This window comes from Rhinolophus sinicus, chromosome 14, assembly GCF_057876585.1.
Source record: "Rhinolophus sinicus isolate RSI-liver-muscle chromosome 14, RSI-T2T, whole genome shotgun sequence".
Classification (NCBI taxonomy): domain Eukaryota; kingdom Metazoa; phylum Chordata; class Mammalia; order Chiroptera; family Rhinolophidae; genus Rhinolophus; species Rhinolophus sinicus.
This window is the reverse complement of record NC_142514.1, coordinates 16,405,603-16,422,508: the sequence shown is the minus strand read 5'-3', so window position 1 is coordinate 16,422,508 and position 16,906 is coordinate 16,405,603. Positions and strand designations below refer to the sequence as shown.

At 53.9% G+C, this 16,906-nt stretch overlaps 1 protein-coding gene across 1 annotated transcript in view; it reads left to right on the top strand.

The window, feature by feature from the left end:
- MYOM3 (myomesin 3) overlaps positions 1-16,906 on the top strand; it is a 49,743-nt gene that overhangs the window by 389 nt on the left and 32,448 nt on the right. Inside the window, exons 2-11 of the mRNA XM_088790517.1 lie at positions 3,123-3,301; positions 3,573-3,653; positions 4,376-4,535; positions 5,240-5,397; positions 9,860-9,955; positions 11,528-11,616; positions 13,570-13,614; positions 14,073-14,213; positions 15,743-15,904; positions 16,490-16,631. Coding sequence (XP_088646643.1) covers positions 3,141-3,301; positions 3,573-3,653; positions 4,376-4,535; positions 5,240-5,397; positions 9,860-9,955; positions 11,528-11,616; positions 13,570-13,614; positions 14,073-14,213; positions 15,743-15,904; positions 16,490-16,631 — 1,235 coding nt within the window. The 5' untranslated portion in view covers positions 3,123-3,140. The remainder of the gene's footprint in view (positions 1-3,122; positions 3,302-3,572; positions 3,654-4,375; positions 4,536-5,239; positions 5,398-9,859; positions 9,956-11,527; positions 11,617-13,569; positions 13,615-14,072; positions 14,214-15,742; positions 15,905-16,489; positions 16,632-16,906) is intronic.

Genomic DNA, 16,906 nt, shown 5'->3' with positions numbered 1-16,906 from the left:
GAGCTGAGCCCTCTGCGATATGAAAGCTCTAAAAAAAGAAAGATACCCAGGGATGCCCTGGGAAATGGAGGCTTTCCTGCAGTAGAGCCAGAATCGGCAAGGACAGGGTGAGGTGGCCAGTCCAGCAAATCTAAGCAGTGTTGGCAGAGCCCTGCTTAGTAGACCCAGCAGGCAGGGAAAGAGAGCAAGCCCTCAGGGCCGGAACCACAGGGCCAGGAGGGAACTCATCCAGCCTGGGTTCACCTGGTGGGAAACCGAGGCCCAGACAGGGGAAGAATTGTCTCAGTTCCTCAATGGCAGGGTCAGAATTCAGCCTCTTCGAAGCTGGTGGAGCCGCTGGCTAAGAGCAGGTCCCAGCCTGCAGACAGACTCCGCAGGCTGTCTCTGCTCCTGCCCACGGCTCCAGCTTTCTGCCATCGGGGCTCTGCAAATCATGCAGCCTCCGTGCACTTCTCTTTCCCTCCTGAGGAAGGGGAGAGGCGTCCTTGCCCGTTCTCACTCAAGGGTGCCTGCCAGAGGGCCGGTGTGAAAGCAGGTTGAGGCTTGGGAGGAAAGTGGCTAGCAGAACCTCTAGCCCAAGGCTTTACACCCCCAGGAGGGGGGAAGGGGGGCAGTTGCACCCCTGGCTCTCACTCCACTGACCCCTCCCCAGCAGGCACACACCGCATATGGGAAGAGGGCAGGGGAGGCTGCGCTCTGCTGCTTAATCCCAAGCCTCAGTCAGTGCTTTAAAAAGAATTGATGGCTCATCGGCTAAAGTAGGGGTCTGGTTGCGAGGCCCAGGAGGTCAGGGATGGGTGCCAGGCCCACCCGCTGTGCTAATCAGGAACAGATCATCCAGGGAAGGAAGCCAGCACTGACGCCAGGGAACGTTAACCCTCAGCTGCTGGGGCCAGGGCCACAAGTCCCAGGAAAGCTGGGGGGCCTCCCCCACCTAAGGTGGTACCCAGCAGCTCTCCTCTTGAGCTGTGAGGTGGAAGGAGCAGAATGAGCTGGGCCATTCTCTGGGTGCCTCTTCCTCAGGAGAGGCCAGATAGGAACCAAGGGGTGACTGTCTTGTTATGTTCAGCTGAGGTCATCGCATGAGGCCAAGGAAACTTCTGGGGCAGCACTCAGGCCCGGTTAACAATCCACAGTAATCCAGTCTCTCTTAGGTGTCCTTTGTGGACGTCCAAAGGTAGCAAACTTTTAGGAACTGGAAGGAGTAAATAAATGCCCATCAGGACTGACATTTGGCAGCCTGAGCCCCCGACACCCCACAACAGGCCCTCCAGGCCAAAGATCTCCGATGAGGCCAGCGGGCCCACCTGCAATGTCATGAACTTAGAGATATGGTCACCCAGGTGCCCTGCTCATATTCAGGTCAGAACACAACACACACACACACACACACACACACACACACACACACACACACACTCCAGCGGGCCCACCCCAGGATAGGCAGGGGCCACAACAGCCTGGGCCTTGTGGAAGCAGACAACACAGGGCTGAGGTGCTACTTTTTCCTGCTTCCTTCTCCATGCCCAGGGTCTACATCAGGTCCAAGCCCAGCAAGGACCCTCCCAGGTAAGAGGCCTGACCCCTGGAATTCCCACTTAGAGGAGATGTCAAAGGCCTTCCAGGGACTCCCCCAAGCATACCAGAGCTTCAGCAGCAAACAGACCATCAGAAACCTGGTGGTGACGCTAAAGCCACGTCTGGAAGAAGACCTGCTCGTACAAGTGCCCAAAGCAGCTAGCACGTGGGCCTCCCTCTCTCCTCTCCTGCCGCTCTATATCTATGGATTCTCTCCCTGATCCTTGAGGCGCCTCCGGACCAATTTGATCCAACCCTACTGGGCACTACCTGGGGGCCCAGACCTGAGCCTCAGGAATACAAGGGAGGACCCCTCTCTTGTGACCTGCTTATAAGAAGAAAGGCCATGTGGTCCTCTGTCCCCAGCCTCAGCCAAGGCCTGGCCCCAAGTAGATGTGTGACATGGAGGTCAAGAGAGCTCAGAGTTGGGCAGCCGTGAGTGCCACTCATGGTCCCACCATCAGCCAGCTGTGCGACCTTGAGCAACCACTTCCCCTCCTCATAAGTAAAAGGGGATAATGGTGCTGTGTCGTTTGGGTTGTTGCAGGGACTGCAGACAATGCATTTGAAAACTCCGAAACACGAGGCCTGGCATACAGTAAGCACTCACTGTTGTCACTTTTAATTGACATACAATCTTACTGAAGAGTTAAGTTGCACAGATATAAAAGAATTAAATGGTAAGAGGAGGCATTTTCTGAATCAGATCTAAATTGTGAAGTCCGGATACAAAGTACAAAAGGGATTAGAGGAGGGCAAACTCGAGGTGGCCTGTAGTTTTTCAGCAGCACTTAGAATAAGAATGTCAATGTGTAACGCTTATATAGTACCTACTATGTGCCAGGTACTCATCAATCCTTTATATCCGCTCTGGGAGGCCCATTAACCCATTTTATAGATGAGGAAACCATAGAGTCTTGCCCAAGGTCATACACTTGTAAAGCAGAATGAGAAACTGGGATCACACCCGGGGGGCTGGACCCAAAATCTCCACGTTCAACCTTCATGCTCACTTAAGCATTCTCAGGTTGGGCTTTGAAGCGTGATTAGAGTTAGGCGAGCTAGGAGGAGGAGAAGGTTCTCCAGGTGAGGAAACCAGTACAGGCAAAGGCTCAGAGGTAAGACTGAGTGTTGCATATGCAGGAAGAGTAAGGACAGCTGCTCATCTTGAGTTATAGAACAGCTTCTTTGCACAGCACAGTAATTAATTGTCTAGGAAGCTGAGGCCCAGAGAAGGCAAGGCCTTGCCCCAAGTCACACAGCAAGGCAAGGGCAGAGTTGCAGTTGGAAGCCACGGTCTGCTCCCCAATGTGGGGCTCTGCTCACTCCGCTGGGGAGCACCTGGGGTGGTAGATAAGCCAGGCTCAGAGCATGAAGCCTGCCTCTCTCACCTTGGACTGGTCCCTTGCCCTCTCAGGCCTCCGTTCCCCTGTCTGCCCACTGGAGAGAGAGCTGCCAACCCTGCAAACCTCCCAGATGCTGGACCAAATGGGGAAGGGATGGGCAGATGCCCCATGGAGTAATCATACCCCTTGACTTGGCAGGTTATCGCTCTTGCAGCCATGACTCTGCCCCACAACCCTGGAAATGTGGGGGAGCCCCAGCCCCCCCAGGTGGTGGAGGTCCACAGGCTGGAACACCACCAGGAGGAGGAGCAGAAGGAGCAGCGGCAGCACAGTCTGCACATGGGTTCCTCAGTGCAGAGGCGGACCTTCCGCAGCAGGTGGGAGCATCCGGGACCCCACCCTGCCTCTGCCCTACCCCCAGGGTCACCAGTCGGAGGGGGGAGGCACAGCCCTGCTTTGTGGAAATCCCAGTCTGAGGGGAGAGACATAGCCGTGCTTTCCAAGACCCCAGTTTGAGGAGGGAGGTACAGCCATGCCTGCTAGTCCGTGAGGCTGAGGTGGGTAGATGCAGCCCTAATCTCAGGGGGCCCCGGCTAGACCCCCAGCCAAACCTTCAGGAGCCATTACTTCTCTTTTCCCTGGGGACAGCGAGGAAGAGTATCAGTTCAGCGCTGCAGACTACACCCTTGCAGCCGCCCTGGCTCTGACGGCCTCCTCAGAGACATCTTGGTAAGTCAAGTGACTTTTCCAGAGAGCCCTGGGCTGAGAAGTGGGCATCCTGTCCAGTCCCCTGCCTCCCTATTGGGCTACCACTCTGAGCTTAAAGAAGTTGCCCCAAGTGACACCTCTAGAATAAGGGGCTGGGCCACGGTTTAAGCCCAGGGCTGTCTGACCACAAAGCCCACCCCACTGCCCTCTGGATGAGTCCACAGGCAGTAGTGAGGACCAACCCCAAAGGAGAGGGTGGGGGTCCATCCTTCACCACCGGGCTTCACATGGTGGGGGAGAGGGCTGGGGAGAGGCGGAGCAAGTAAACCAACCCCAAGTTTCAGACATGAGTCCCAAGACTGGGAAGACCTCTGAGCGTGAGAACATCGGGAGGCCGCATCCTGGGCTGGGAAGCCTGGGTCCTGGTCCTTCCTTGTTGGTCTGAAACCAGTCACCGAGCCTCAATGGTCTATCCTATAAAATGGTGAAACTAATGCCTGTCCACTTGTTACAGTGAAGAAATCAAGAGGAGCAATGGTTTGTGAAAGAGCCTTGAGAACTATATCAATAGTAGTTATTATGCACCTACTGTAAGCAGGACCCACTCGGTATTTTGGAGGCAAGAGAGGATTAAAAGTTGCTCTTGTCTTCGAGAACCTTAAAGTACAGGTGGGGATGGCACTGACTGGCCCCCCCAACCTGGGCTCTTGGCCACCGATGTCCTTTGACAATGTCCTCCGCAGGGAGGCCCAGCTGAGGCGCCGGACCTCCACTGTGGAACTGGAGGAGCGAGGGCAGAAGCGGGTGGGCTTCGGCAACGACTTGGAGAAGATGGAGATTGCCTTCCTGCAGACCCAATGGCTGCTGCGTCAGAGACGGGACCGGAAGGCACTCAGGCGGCGGGTGAGGGGGTGGGCTGGGGAGCCCTGGAGCCCTGGAGCCCTGGGACCCATCACATGTCACCCACCTTACCCTACCCCCTTCTCAAGAAGCCGCTGGACATTGGGAAAGATCCCAGACTCTGGACATTGGTCTGAGTTTGAATCCCAGTGCCGCCCCCCCTCTATCTTAGGCGAGCAACTGATTCTTCCTGAGCCTCAGTTTTCTTATCTGCAAAATAGATGTATGTGGTTGTACCAACTCTCAGTGTTGAGATAGGAATTAAGTGAGTCTGCGCTCATAAAATCACTTTCCCAGTGCCTAGAACTCAGAAGATCGTCAGGAAATGCTATTCCTGACAAATGTCAGGGATCTGGAGCCTCCCTCTGTCCCCCTCCCTAGGCAGGACAGCAGTAGCTAATACTTAATGGGCCTTTTCAGCACCCATGTATTAATCATTGAATCCTCACTACCACCCCCCAGGAGGCTGGGGAAATATTATTGTCATCATCATTTTACAGATAAGGAACCTGAGGATTCGCTTATGGTCTCTAGTAAGTAGCAGAGTTTGGCCTTGACCTCAGGCCAGCTGGCTCCAAAGCCCATGTTCTGCCCTCTGGTTCACACAGCTACTGCTGAAGGGGAGCTCCAGCTCACATGGGTCTGACTGATGACAGTGAAGATGGCGCCCTGGCTCATAGGAGTCACAGACTTTCTCCTGCCTCCAGACAGAAGAGAAAGTCCGAGAGGCCAAGGAGCTGAGAGAGCTGTGTTCCAGCCGGGGGCCCTGGTTCTGGATCCCCCTTCGCTCCCACGCCGTCTGGGAACACTCCACAGTCCTGCTGACCTGTACTGTCCAGGCGTCACCTCCACCCCAGGTCACCTGGTAAGCCACTGGGGTGGGAGAGAAAGGTCTTCCACCTACCTCCATACTCTAGGCCTCACGGTTATGTGAATGTGAGTTCCTTATAGCCCAGCACCTGCCAGGGGCCCAGTCCATCCCCCAGAAGTCCCTGCAGCCTTAGAAAAGCTGCAGCGCCACAGACCCTAAGCTCTGCCCACCCCTCAAACAGAGCAGCAGCTGCTGAAGAGGCTCAGGAGGGGTTATTCTTAGCTGCCTCCCACTTAGCCTAGGACTGGAAGACTGGGCTACTGGGGAGCCAGCACTCGTAAAAATATGATTCTGGCATTATGAGAAGGCAGCTGCTCCCATCTGGGTGGGAGGCAGGGCAGGGAGCAGGGGATCAGGGGAGGAGGTGGGGAGGGCAAGGGCCCTACAGTGAGAGGAGCTCAGGCCTGGAGTGGGAGCGCTGCGCTCCAGGCCTAGCATTCACTCTGTCTCTCTTTCTACTAACTCAGTGTGTGGTCTCAACTATATCTCTTAATCTCTCCAGTCCTGCCTCAGTTTCCTATTCTGTAAAATGGGTCGAAGACCACCTGTGTAGCTTGTATGTGGTAAGGATTTCATGCCACAACAATGTGGAAGCCCTCAGAACTTGCAAGGTGCTGGGAAAACAGGAGATGCCATTCCTGGAAGTGTACCCATAACAGAACCACAGAGTCTAAGCCTTGCTGGGGGATGGTGGGGAGGTGGCAGATGTCTCTTGAAGAAGCATGGTGGAATTAGGGTTGGCATGGCCATATCCAGGGTCTCAGTTCTACCACAGAGGAAGGTGTGTCATTCACACAGCTAATCCCACTGCTTCTTGAGTTCCCCCAGTCTAAGGCCCATTGTCAGGCACATTAGAAGACAAGGAAGAGATTTCAACAAATATGTACCAGGAGCGTAATCTGGCCCAGGCCCTGACTTGGACACTGAGTCAGAAAAGACCCAAACACAGTCTCACCTCAAGGAAGTCTCCATCCAGAAGAGAAATGTCAACACAGAGAAGTACATTCATGGGTGATAACTGAGGTAAAAGAGTAGAGGTAAAGAGGAGGAAGTGGCTGCCTCCAAATGGAGGATTCAAGAAGTCTTTTTTTTTTTCTCTCTTTCTTTTTTAAGATTTTATTGGGAAAGGGGAACAGGACTTTATTAGGAGACAGTGTGTACTTCTAGGACCCTTTCCAAGTCAAGTTGTTGTCCTTTCAGTCTTAGTTGTGGAGGGCACAGCTCAGCTCCAGGTCCAGTTGCCATTGTTAGTTGCAGGGGGTGCAGCTCACCATCCCTTGCGGGAGTTGAGGAATCGAACTGGCAACCTTGTGGTTGAGAGCCCATTGGCCCATGTGGGAATCGAACCGGCAGCCTTCGGCATTAGGATCGCGGAGCTCCAACTGCCTGAGCCATTGGGCCAGCCCAGGAAGTCTTCTTAAAGGAGGTGACACATAAGCCAGACCTTGAGGTTGAACAGACCATGGTCTAGTAGAAGAGAGGAGATAAGCACATAAATAAACAACATCACAAAGGAAAAAGCAACATCTTATACTTGAACCTGCTTTATGTTGACCCTGCACTTTTCTCTCATTTGAACCTCAGGGCCACCCATGAGGTAGGGACTCTTATCCCCATTTCACAGGTGAGGCTATCAAGGCCCAGAGAGGTAGTGTGACTCGTCAAAAATCACACAGCCAGTGTGAGCCAGAACTCAGACTCGGGTCTCTTGCCTCCCAGCCCAAAGCTTTCCACTGACCTAAAGAGAGGGAAAGTCATCATTACAGTTGGTTGTTTTTCGTTTTTTGTTTTGTTTCCTTAAAGCACACGTAATGCTTCAGAAGTCAGAGAAACAGAAAACATTTAGACCAGGAGCAATCAAGGAGGTGGCTTGAGGGAGATGGCATGGGGGCTGGTTATTGTCAGGTGGCATTCACTCAAAAAAGTGTGCCAGGCACTGTGCTGGGCAGTGAAATCCCACAGGGACTGAGGCAGTTTCTGCCTGCAAGTTGCTGGTCCAGTAGGAAGACTGCTCCAGACAGCTGGGGTGGGGGTCAGCCCCTCAGCGGTCCTGGCAGCCACACCCTGAGGCCCACATCTAAGACATTCCATGGGAGCTTCTCGACAGGGCGACTTGTTTCCACCCCTGCCAGCAAGGTTGCCACAACAGAGAGCTGAGTATTCCTTATAAGTAGAAGAAGCCAAGGCCAGGCCTACCTCTAGCCAGAGGGATTCAGGTGACCCCTAAGGCTCCTGGCTTTGGGGACTGGTTTTTTATCATCAATCACCTCTGGTGGGGCCACACGGCATCCTGGGCTTGGCCTCCAGTGCTCTGTCCAGGCCCCAGTAGAGACCCAGCCCCCAGGTAAGGAGGAAGAGCCTGGCCCTCCGGGCTTGTCAGGAGAGTCCATTCATTCAGCATTTATGGAGTACTTCCTGAATACAGGGGCAATAACAGGGCAAGTCAGGCAAGGCCCCAGTCTGGCCACATTTATGGGGCAGACGTGGGCCCTGCCATGATTCGACCGGATGTCAGAGTCAATCTCCTATTCTAAGCAGCCTTAAAAAGTAAAATCTAATACCGAAGTCTACAAGGAAAAATAAATTTAGATAAATAAGGAAAATCTCACTTTTTTATGTGGGCCTCCCTAATCCAGGCTCTGGGCTGGGTGCCTCGCCTCAGCGGTCTCATCTAGTGCTTTTTGTGATTTGCTGCCCCTTAGGGTCATCAGCACAGCCCATGCCAGCGAGGGCCCACCATACTGGCAGGAGAAGCCCAGAGAGAAGGCAAGATGAGCACTGAGGTCCCTGGCTATCCAGGTCAATCCCAGAACTGCAGCTGCTGCTTTTTCCGGGCAAGGGAGAAGCTGGCCAGGCTGAGGTGTCTGGAATGTTCCTGATAGGTGGGGGCTGGGGTCCTGACCTTGTCCCCAGGCCTGAAAGAGGTGGAGAGATTGAGCACCCAGATTAGGCACCGCCCTCCCCACAGGAGACCTAGTTAGGCTTCTTTCAGAAGAGGGTGTTGCCTGGGGATTGAGTGGTAGGGCATGGGCATGACACTGTTTGTTGCCGTGGAGACAAACAGGGCATGGAGGAGAGCCAGGTCCAAGGAAGGCAACACACTGAGCCTGGGGCTCCCTCTCTCGGCTGAGGCCTCCTCTTTAATCTCAACCACCACTGGGACAGACCCTCATACAAACAGCCTCATGGACACACAGGCCCAGAGAGGGGGACTGACCTGCCCTAGGTCATACAGCAAGATGTGTCAAGAACCCAGGCCTCCTAACCTTCACAGATTTTCACTCGCCAGCCTTGACTCCTCATCCCTCAGAGCTCACACACACACACACACACACACACACACACACACACACACACACAATGGGCTATGAACAGAGGCAAGGCCATCTCACTGTCTAGTGTCCACAGAAGGGAGAACAAGACCCCAGTGTCCTCAGGAAACAAATGGTGGAACCCAGGATCAGCAGGGTGATCCACTGGGCCACCTTTGGGAATCACCTGAGAGTTTAAAAAATACTGATGCACATGTCCTGCCCCCGGAAATTCTGATTTTATTGACCTGGGATACAACCTGGGCATGGAGATTTTTTTTTTAATGACTTAAATAAGATAGAAGTTTATTTTTCTTTCATATAAGTGTCTGATATAGACAGGGTAGGGCTGCTAAGGCAACTCCACTCAGAATCCTCAGGAATTCAGACCCATTCTGCTCACTGCTAGAGGGCGTAGCCCTTGTCTTCCCCATGCGAGATGGCAGTCTTCACTGCTATATTCTTACCACAGGATGGAGGAAATAATGACATAAAAAGGGGCGGAAGCAACCATGTGATATTTGTCTTACTTTCTGTTGACAATACATACTCAGTCACATAGCTACACCTAGCAGAAAAAGAGGCTAGAAAAGATGTTACATATTTAGTGGCTCAGTGATAATAGATTCTATTCCTTTAGAATAAGAGGAGAACGCCTATAGGAGAATAATTAGCAATTTCTGATGCAAATTCCCAAAGGCCTTTGTTTACAATCTGGGCACAGAAATTTTAACGCTTGCTCTGGTGAGCCTAACAAGAGCCAAGAGTTAAAGAACTGCTGTCCTGGGGGGTCAACAGGGAGGTAGGGATGGAGGTACCTCCCTTGGCAACCCCCTTCAGAGAGGAGAGAAAAGCTGGGGCCAGGTCCCCAGAGGTACCCCAATAATGGGAGGAAAAGCTACCCCTAATTACAGCCTCCCTCTTCCTGCTCCCCAGAAGGGGAATGAACTCTTGAGCATCTATAGGGCACAGAGAAAATATTTACATGTCTTATCTCATTTAATCAGCACAGAAACCCTAGGTCAGTGCTATTCTTACTCCCATTTCACAGATGAGGACAACTGAGGTTCTGAGCAGTTAACAAGGCTCCAGATCCTTCCCGCTCAGAACCATACTGCCTGCCACAGACCACTGTGTCTCCACAGGTACAAAAATGACATGCAGATCGATCCCCGCCTCTTCCCTGCTGGAAAGTACCAAATCACCAACAACTATGGGCTGCTGACCCTGGAGATTAGGAGGTGAGACTGTGAGCCCTGGATGACCCATGATCCCCCAAACCCCATAACCCCAAAGCCAGAGTAGGATTCCAAACCCATCCTCGGAGCTATCTCCCCAGTGGGCCTCATCTTCAGAAGTGCCTGGGGTGCTTGTTAAAATATCGATTCATGGGATGGACCCTCCTCTCACCCCCAGAGATTCAGATTAAATAGGTCTGTAGTGGGGCCCAAGAATGTGTTTTCTCTCCTCCATGGTGTTCCAATGCCTTAGAATACACAATGAGAAATGTGGACCCAGAGGCTAGTAGCAAGGACTGCATGCTGAGCTAGGCAAGTTGGGAGAGCTCCTTGCTGGGGGAGAGAAAACACAAATCATTACACACGCACACGCACACACACATACACACACACACATACACACACACATACATACATATAAGTGCAAGGGGAAGCAGTTGGAGGGGAGAGTTAGGCCTTTCAGGAGATGGTGAGTCTAGGGCGTGGTTTTGAAGGAAGAGGCCACATGAAGGGAGGCCGTATGGGAATAGGAAAGTACCATCCTCCCCAAAGTATGTGTTATTCATATGAGCTGCCACGTGTTGGATTCCTCCTGGTGCTAAGCCCTCTGCTAGGTGCTTTACATGTTCAGTTGACAATGCCCACCACCATTTTTGTGTGGAAGCATTGTTACAGGTGCGAAAACAGACACTACGAGAGGCCAAGGGTCTTACACGGCTTGTATAGGGCAGGGCCTGGGTTGCAGCCAGTTCTCTTCATCTGGGTTCTTACCGATATATCAAACCCTCCACCTCAGCCAACTTGGGTTTCAGAGACACAAATATGAACAAAGTAGGGACACATGGACATAAATATTTGACCACAAAACGCCACAAAGGAAGGCGTCCCATGGGCTGCACAGTCACAGAAGGCATGCAGGACGAGGGGAACTTGTAGTGGCAGATGGGACTCGCTCTTGAAAGAAGAAAGATTCCTGCCCCAAGCAGCCAGAGGAGGGGGCACCAAGGGGCCTCCCTGATACTGATGGGGCCGGATGTGCCACATCCTACCAACTACTCTCTTTGTCACTAAGATGCCCCTGAGATGGAGCTGGCCCAAGCCTCCAATGGAAACATGACAGTGTTGGCCTGGCTGGTGGGGACACCGGGACCTGAGATTGCGAACACCTGGGCATCTGGCCCAGTTCTGGCACAGGCTGGCAGTGTGCCTCAAGCAAGCCCAGGCCCCTGCTCTTGCTCCAGGCTTTTGATCTGGAGGTGTTGATAGGGCAGGAGGCAAGTCACTTAACCATTCTAATCCTGCAGAGTCAGTAATAAGAATCATATTTTCAAAGTTCTTCAGCCTGAGGTGGGTGAGGCTACTGTATGTCCCCAGTTCTTCAGAGGTGGACACTGGGGCATGGGGAGGGGCAGTGGCCAGCCCAAAGGCACACAGCTTTTCAGAAGTGAGGCCTGGCCAGAGCCTAGAGTCTCCCCTGTGAGGCCTTCCCACTAGCCCCCACCTTTCCCACCTGTAGGTGGGGATCGCATGGAGTCCCGCAATCTTGGGGGGCACTTCTCGCTCTCTCCTTTTCAGATGCACCATTGAGGATGCAGCCACCTACAGGGTGATGGTGAAGAATGCCTATGGCCAGGCCTCCTCCTTCGCCAAAGTCCTCGTCCGCAGTGAGTCCTCCAGGCCCCAAAAGGCCAGGCCTGCCCACAGCAAGTCCAGGCTGAGCAGATGAGGACATGGGTCTGCAGTCAGACTCAAGCAAGGGCCACTGGAACTGGGGTATTTGGCCTGGGATCAGGTGACCAGGCCAGCCACAGAAACGTTCGCTTCCCTGGGGCCTTTGGAGCAAGTGAGTCTCCGCCCTCAGACTACACAGCCTATACAACTGGCTCCAAAGAGTGTGCTTATCCTGTCGGGGTGGGCTTGGATCCAGACCCAGCTCAGGGCCTCTGGGAGATCAGTCAGCCCTGCCAGGCTTGCTGAGGGGTCCACAGAGGCAAAGGCCAAGCCCTACCAATGCCCCTCCTGACCCCCACTCCCTGATTTGGGTTCTGGTGCTATTTCCCAGTTGGGCATCTGAAGTTACCCCAGGGCATCTGAAATCACAGCATAAAGAAGCGGAGATGCTCAAGAGTCAGCGACACCCCAGTTCACGTGTTGGCTCTGCCGCTGACTGGCTATGTGAGCCTGGACAAGCCCCTTCCCATCTCTGAGCCTCTTCATCTATACAAGAGACTCTTACTACCTCCCTCAGACACTCACGGTGATTAAATGAGATAGTATGGGTAAAGCTTGGCTATATTAGGCTCTAGGGAAGGGACAACTCTCCCGCCCCCACCTCATGACCAGGGCAGAACACAGCCCAGGAAGCCACACCTCTGGGTCCAGAACAATGCTGCACCTTGACCTCAGCGCCCCTGAGAGAGAAGCTGCATGTGTGCATGTATACACACACACACTCCCTGGGCAGCAGACTGGCTGGAGTCCCTGCTCCCCACCTCTCATCAGATCTTGTTAAACCATCCTTCACAATCTTCTCCACCCCCTCTGCCCTCTTCCCCAAATAGCTCTTGAGAGGCAGCTGTCCCCACTTCCAGGCCAGGCTCTGTGTGTAGAATTTGAGCTGTCCCTATAGGCTGTGCCCAGAATCAAGCCCAAGGTCAGGCATCGGGGCCCTACCCGCTCTGTCCACCTAGTCTTCCCCTCACTTCCTCCAGATCCCCACCCCTCCCTCTCAAGGCCAGCCAGGCCGGATCAATCAGGCTTCTTCTTGGCCTCCAGACTCCAGCCAGGCTCCTGCAAAGATCATCCACTCAGTGCCACTGCCACCCCTCCCCCTGCTCTCATCTCCATAGCAACTGCAGTAGACCTAGTGGAAGGCCTTGGACTGGGAGGCAGAAGCTCTGGGTTCTAATCCAGAGTTTTCCACTGATTCTGTGTGACCTTGGGCAGCCTCCTGGCCCTCTCTGGGCCTCTCTCAGGAAGTGCCTTTCCAGGGACCAGTGTCACATGATGGCTTCAGGCTAGCTGGGTGATTACACCTCAGTTTGCTCATCTGTAGAGAGGATTTAATGGCACCAACAGACAGGGTATTATGAAGGTTAAACAAGTTAATAAGCAGCACATAGTACTCACTATGTGAACAATCAAAAGCTGTTACTATTCTCTGGTGGTTTGTGCTGACATCTCCTTGATATCACCCTTAGTCCCCGGATGGCTCTCTTAGCGCTGCCCCTTCCCCAGCCAGCATTCCCTGACCCCACCAGAAATCCCACTTTGATCGGGCTTTACCTCTATGAAGACAGTGTATAATGCTGGTGGTGAGTTTAGGAGAGGAAAGAAACCACCATTTTCTGAGCACCAACTATGTGTCAGGCTCTGGCTGAGGGTTTTGTTCATATGAACTCAGGTGTTCAGAACCCCACCACCATCAGGTGGGAATCGTGGTCCCCATTTTACTGAGGTAGAAACTGAGGCACAGGGGGTGAAGGGACTTTCCCAAAGCCAAAGTGGGAGCCACTAATAGACCAGGACTCAAACCCACTTCCAAAGGCCAGGCCTTCACAATCTAGCAGGAACGTGGGTCTGAACCTTCTCAAACTCTGTGTGCTCTGGGTTTGCAGCTTACCTGGGGAAAGATGCTGGCTTCGACTCAGAGATCTTTAAAAGTAAGGAGGTTGGGGGTGGGAAGGGGGGCTTCGGGAGGAGGGTATCTGGGACTCCTCGTCAGCCCTCTCCACAGCCCCCCTTTAGGATACAGCCATTCATTGCCCATTAAGGGATGTCCATGTCGGGTTTGCCTATGAGCTGTTAACATTTGCAGACTGGTTTCTGAGGGTCCCAAGGCAGCTGCTGAGCTGTCCTGTGGCCAAAACTGAGCCAAAAAGACAAATGACCTTTGGATAGTTGCTATTTCAGCTCATCTGGTCCCACCTAGATAAATCTCTTCCCTACCCCTACCCTCCAGGACCAGGCCTCTGCTCCTGGTTAAGACTATCTCGAGAACTGTGACTCCCAACCCAGAGGAGTGGGGGCACCCCCCAGAAGGGTCCTCACGCCCACCTACACCCCAGGCTAGGTTGGCGGCCTCAGAAGACTTCTGCCCTAAATTTCTGTTCCCACCCAGGACTAATGTTTGGCCCCAGCGTGGAGTTCACATCGGAGCTGAAGCCAGTCTTTGCCCGTGAGAAGGAACCATTCTCCCTGACCTGCATATTTTCGGAAGATGTGTTAGATGCTGCGCAGAACATTCAATGGTTCCAAGATGGTGAGGACCCCCAGTCCTGGTCTCCAGCCTTCAGAGGCAGAGGTGGAAGAGAGGGATTAGAGAGCCCTAGCTCTATCCCTAAGCCTGGGACCCCCAGAGGAGAGAGAAACTCAGCTATGCTCCTCCCCCAACCAGTACCAGCTGAGTTATGGGTGCTGAAAAGGCAGAGGGAAGCAGAGCACAGCCAGGTGGGTCCAGATCAAGTCACCCTACAAATGGTCCCTGAGCTCCAATGTGTCACGCCCTGTTCTGGGTGCCAGGACGGGGATAGGCACAGACATGCATGAGCTCAAGGGGCTCTCCATCTGGGAGGAGGGAGGAAGCAAGGGCACACTTGTAGCCACTGCCCACTGAGAGCCTGTGGTCGGCCCTGGCTTGGCCCTGTGCGTCTGCAGGATCCTGCAGGATCAGTACCCTAGGGGTGAGTGATGGCATTCAAAGCAACAGGAGTAGAAGCCAAGGCCAGGAGGCAGGACGGCACAAGGAATGTCAGGGCAGGTTGTGACAGTTGCGTAAGGCTTTTCAGAGTGAAGGTATGGGTGCCGGTAAATAATTACTACCGATGAACTGGAAGACCCCTGGGGGTGTCACAGACAAGGCTGGTCCGCTAAGTCAGGACAAAGTGGCCCAGCCAGGGAAGAGAAGGACGGCTGGATCTCCTGCCCCATCTGGGACCAGGCTTGCAGCCCAAAGACAGGGAGTACAGCAGCCCCCGGCATCCCTCAGCTTTGAGCCTGGGGAGGCTGTACCTGCTGGTCATAGGGACACAGGAGTAAGGGAACCATGAGGAGCCCTGAGAAACAGCTGCGATAACATGGCTGAAATGTTTTCTCAACCTGTAGATCTTCCAGAATAGAGGTGCTGACAGGCGGAGGGAGGGGCCTTGGAGTGGAACAAAAAGCAGGACAGCCCAACAGTGTGACCTGGGAGCAGGGCCCACTGTCTGAGTCCAGAGACCCTTCACTGGGTCCCCATCCCTTTCACTAGGGTCCCACCTACTAAGCTCCTACTCCCCTCACTGACCCCTACCCCCCTCAATGCGTCATTGCCCCTCCTCACTGACACTCACTCCCTCAGCACCCTGTCCTGCGTTCCCACTCCCCTTCAAGGAGTCCTCACTGCCGTCAGTCAGCTCACATCCCCCTCACAGAGCTCCTCACAAAGGGCCCCATGTCTGGTTTCCACTTCCTCACAGAACTTCCAACACCTCACTGAACTCCCAACCCAACCCTAAAGTTTCATTCTCCTCATTGAACCCCAAGCCCCTTCCCTGGGCCCAGCCCCACCCCCCAAGCCTTCTACAAAAGAGTTGAGCAGCCACATTGGCAAAGCTCCAGAGGTCACCACCCCCCTCCCTGACTCCCCAGCTGAGCCGCAGGTGAGCCGGCCCCTTCAGTGGCAGACTCCTCGACTCCCAGACTTCTCGACTCCCAGCCCCACCTCTGCCTAGAACCCCAGAACATCTACAGGTTCCCAGGTGAAGCAAAGACCCCCCCCACAAGCTCACACTGGACCCCTTCCCCGCACAGGGAGGCTACTGAGGTCCTCAGGACGCAGGCAGACCCTCTATGCAGACCGCCAGGCATCTCTGAAGGTGTCCTGTGCCTACAAGGAGGACGAGGGGCTCTACACGGTCCAGGTGTCTTCGCCCTTTGGGCTTCGGGAGCAGAGCACCTATGTGTTTGTGAAAGGTGAGAGGGGGACAGAAGGGGCAGCTGGAGCCCAGAGACCAGGGATCCATCCTCGACCAATTTGCTGGGGGACCTTGGGCAAGTCCCCTGCTCCTTGGGGCCTCAGTTTCCCTGCTATAAGTGGGGGTGTTGGGTTAGTCTCTTAAGAATCTCTGTGGCCTCCTATGGCCCTCCAAAAGGACAGAACCTGAGAGTCTCAGGCTTTGTGGGAGCTGGAGAGGGAGGGTCGAGTGTGGGCTGGGATGATTCTAGTCCCTGGCTTTGCCACTTCACTAGTGGGGTGACATTGGGCAAGTCAATTTTCTTCTATGAGACTCAGTTTTCCCATCTACAAAATGGAGAGTTGCTCCTGGGCTCAGAGTAATTAGTTATGCCAATTACCAAGGTGCATGGTGTGGAATGGGCCCCTAATAAATGGTACACCAAGATGCTGTTGTTTAAAAGGAGAGGCCGTTATTCAGGTCCTGGTCCTCAAGATCAAAACTAAGCCCCTGGATGTTAATGAAAAGAGGATATTGGGCAGGAGTGGGAGGGAGCAGCTGCCAGGTAGGCACGGACTGGAAGAGCTTCCTCCCTGGGTTTCAGATGCTACAGCTGAGGAGCGTGGGGCGCCAGGTTCCCCGCTAAATGTCCGATGCCTGGATGTGAACAGAGACTGCCTCATCCTGACCTGGACCCCGCCCAGTGACACCCGGGGCAGCCCTGTTACCGGCTACTCCATTGAGCTGTGAGTTGGCCCCTTGAGTGGCAGAGTCCCCAGTTGTAAGGGCAAGAATGGGGGCCACAGGGAAGAGGGAGCCCCATGCCCCGCCTCAGAACAGGGCAGGAAGTAGACTGTGTTGTGTAATTTAGAGACAGTGGAAGGGTGTTCACTGATACCTGGAATTCCACCACTGGAATCAGCCACTGCCCTTTGGAACATTTGCAGCAGGAGCTGACCCCGGGAGGGGCCTGAAACCTGAACACAAGTACATTTGTTGGCTACTTTCCTCCCTGAGTGAC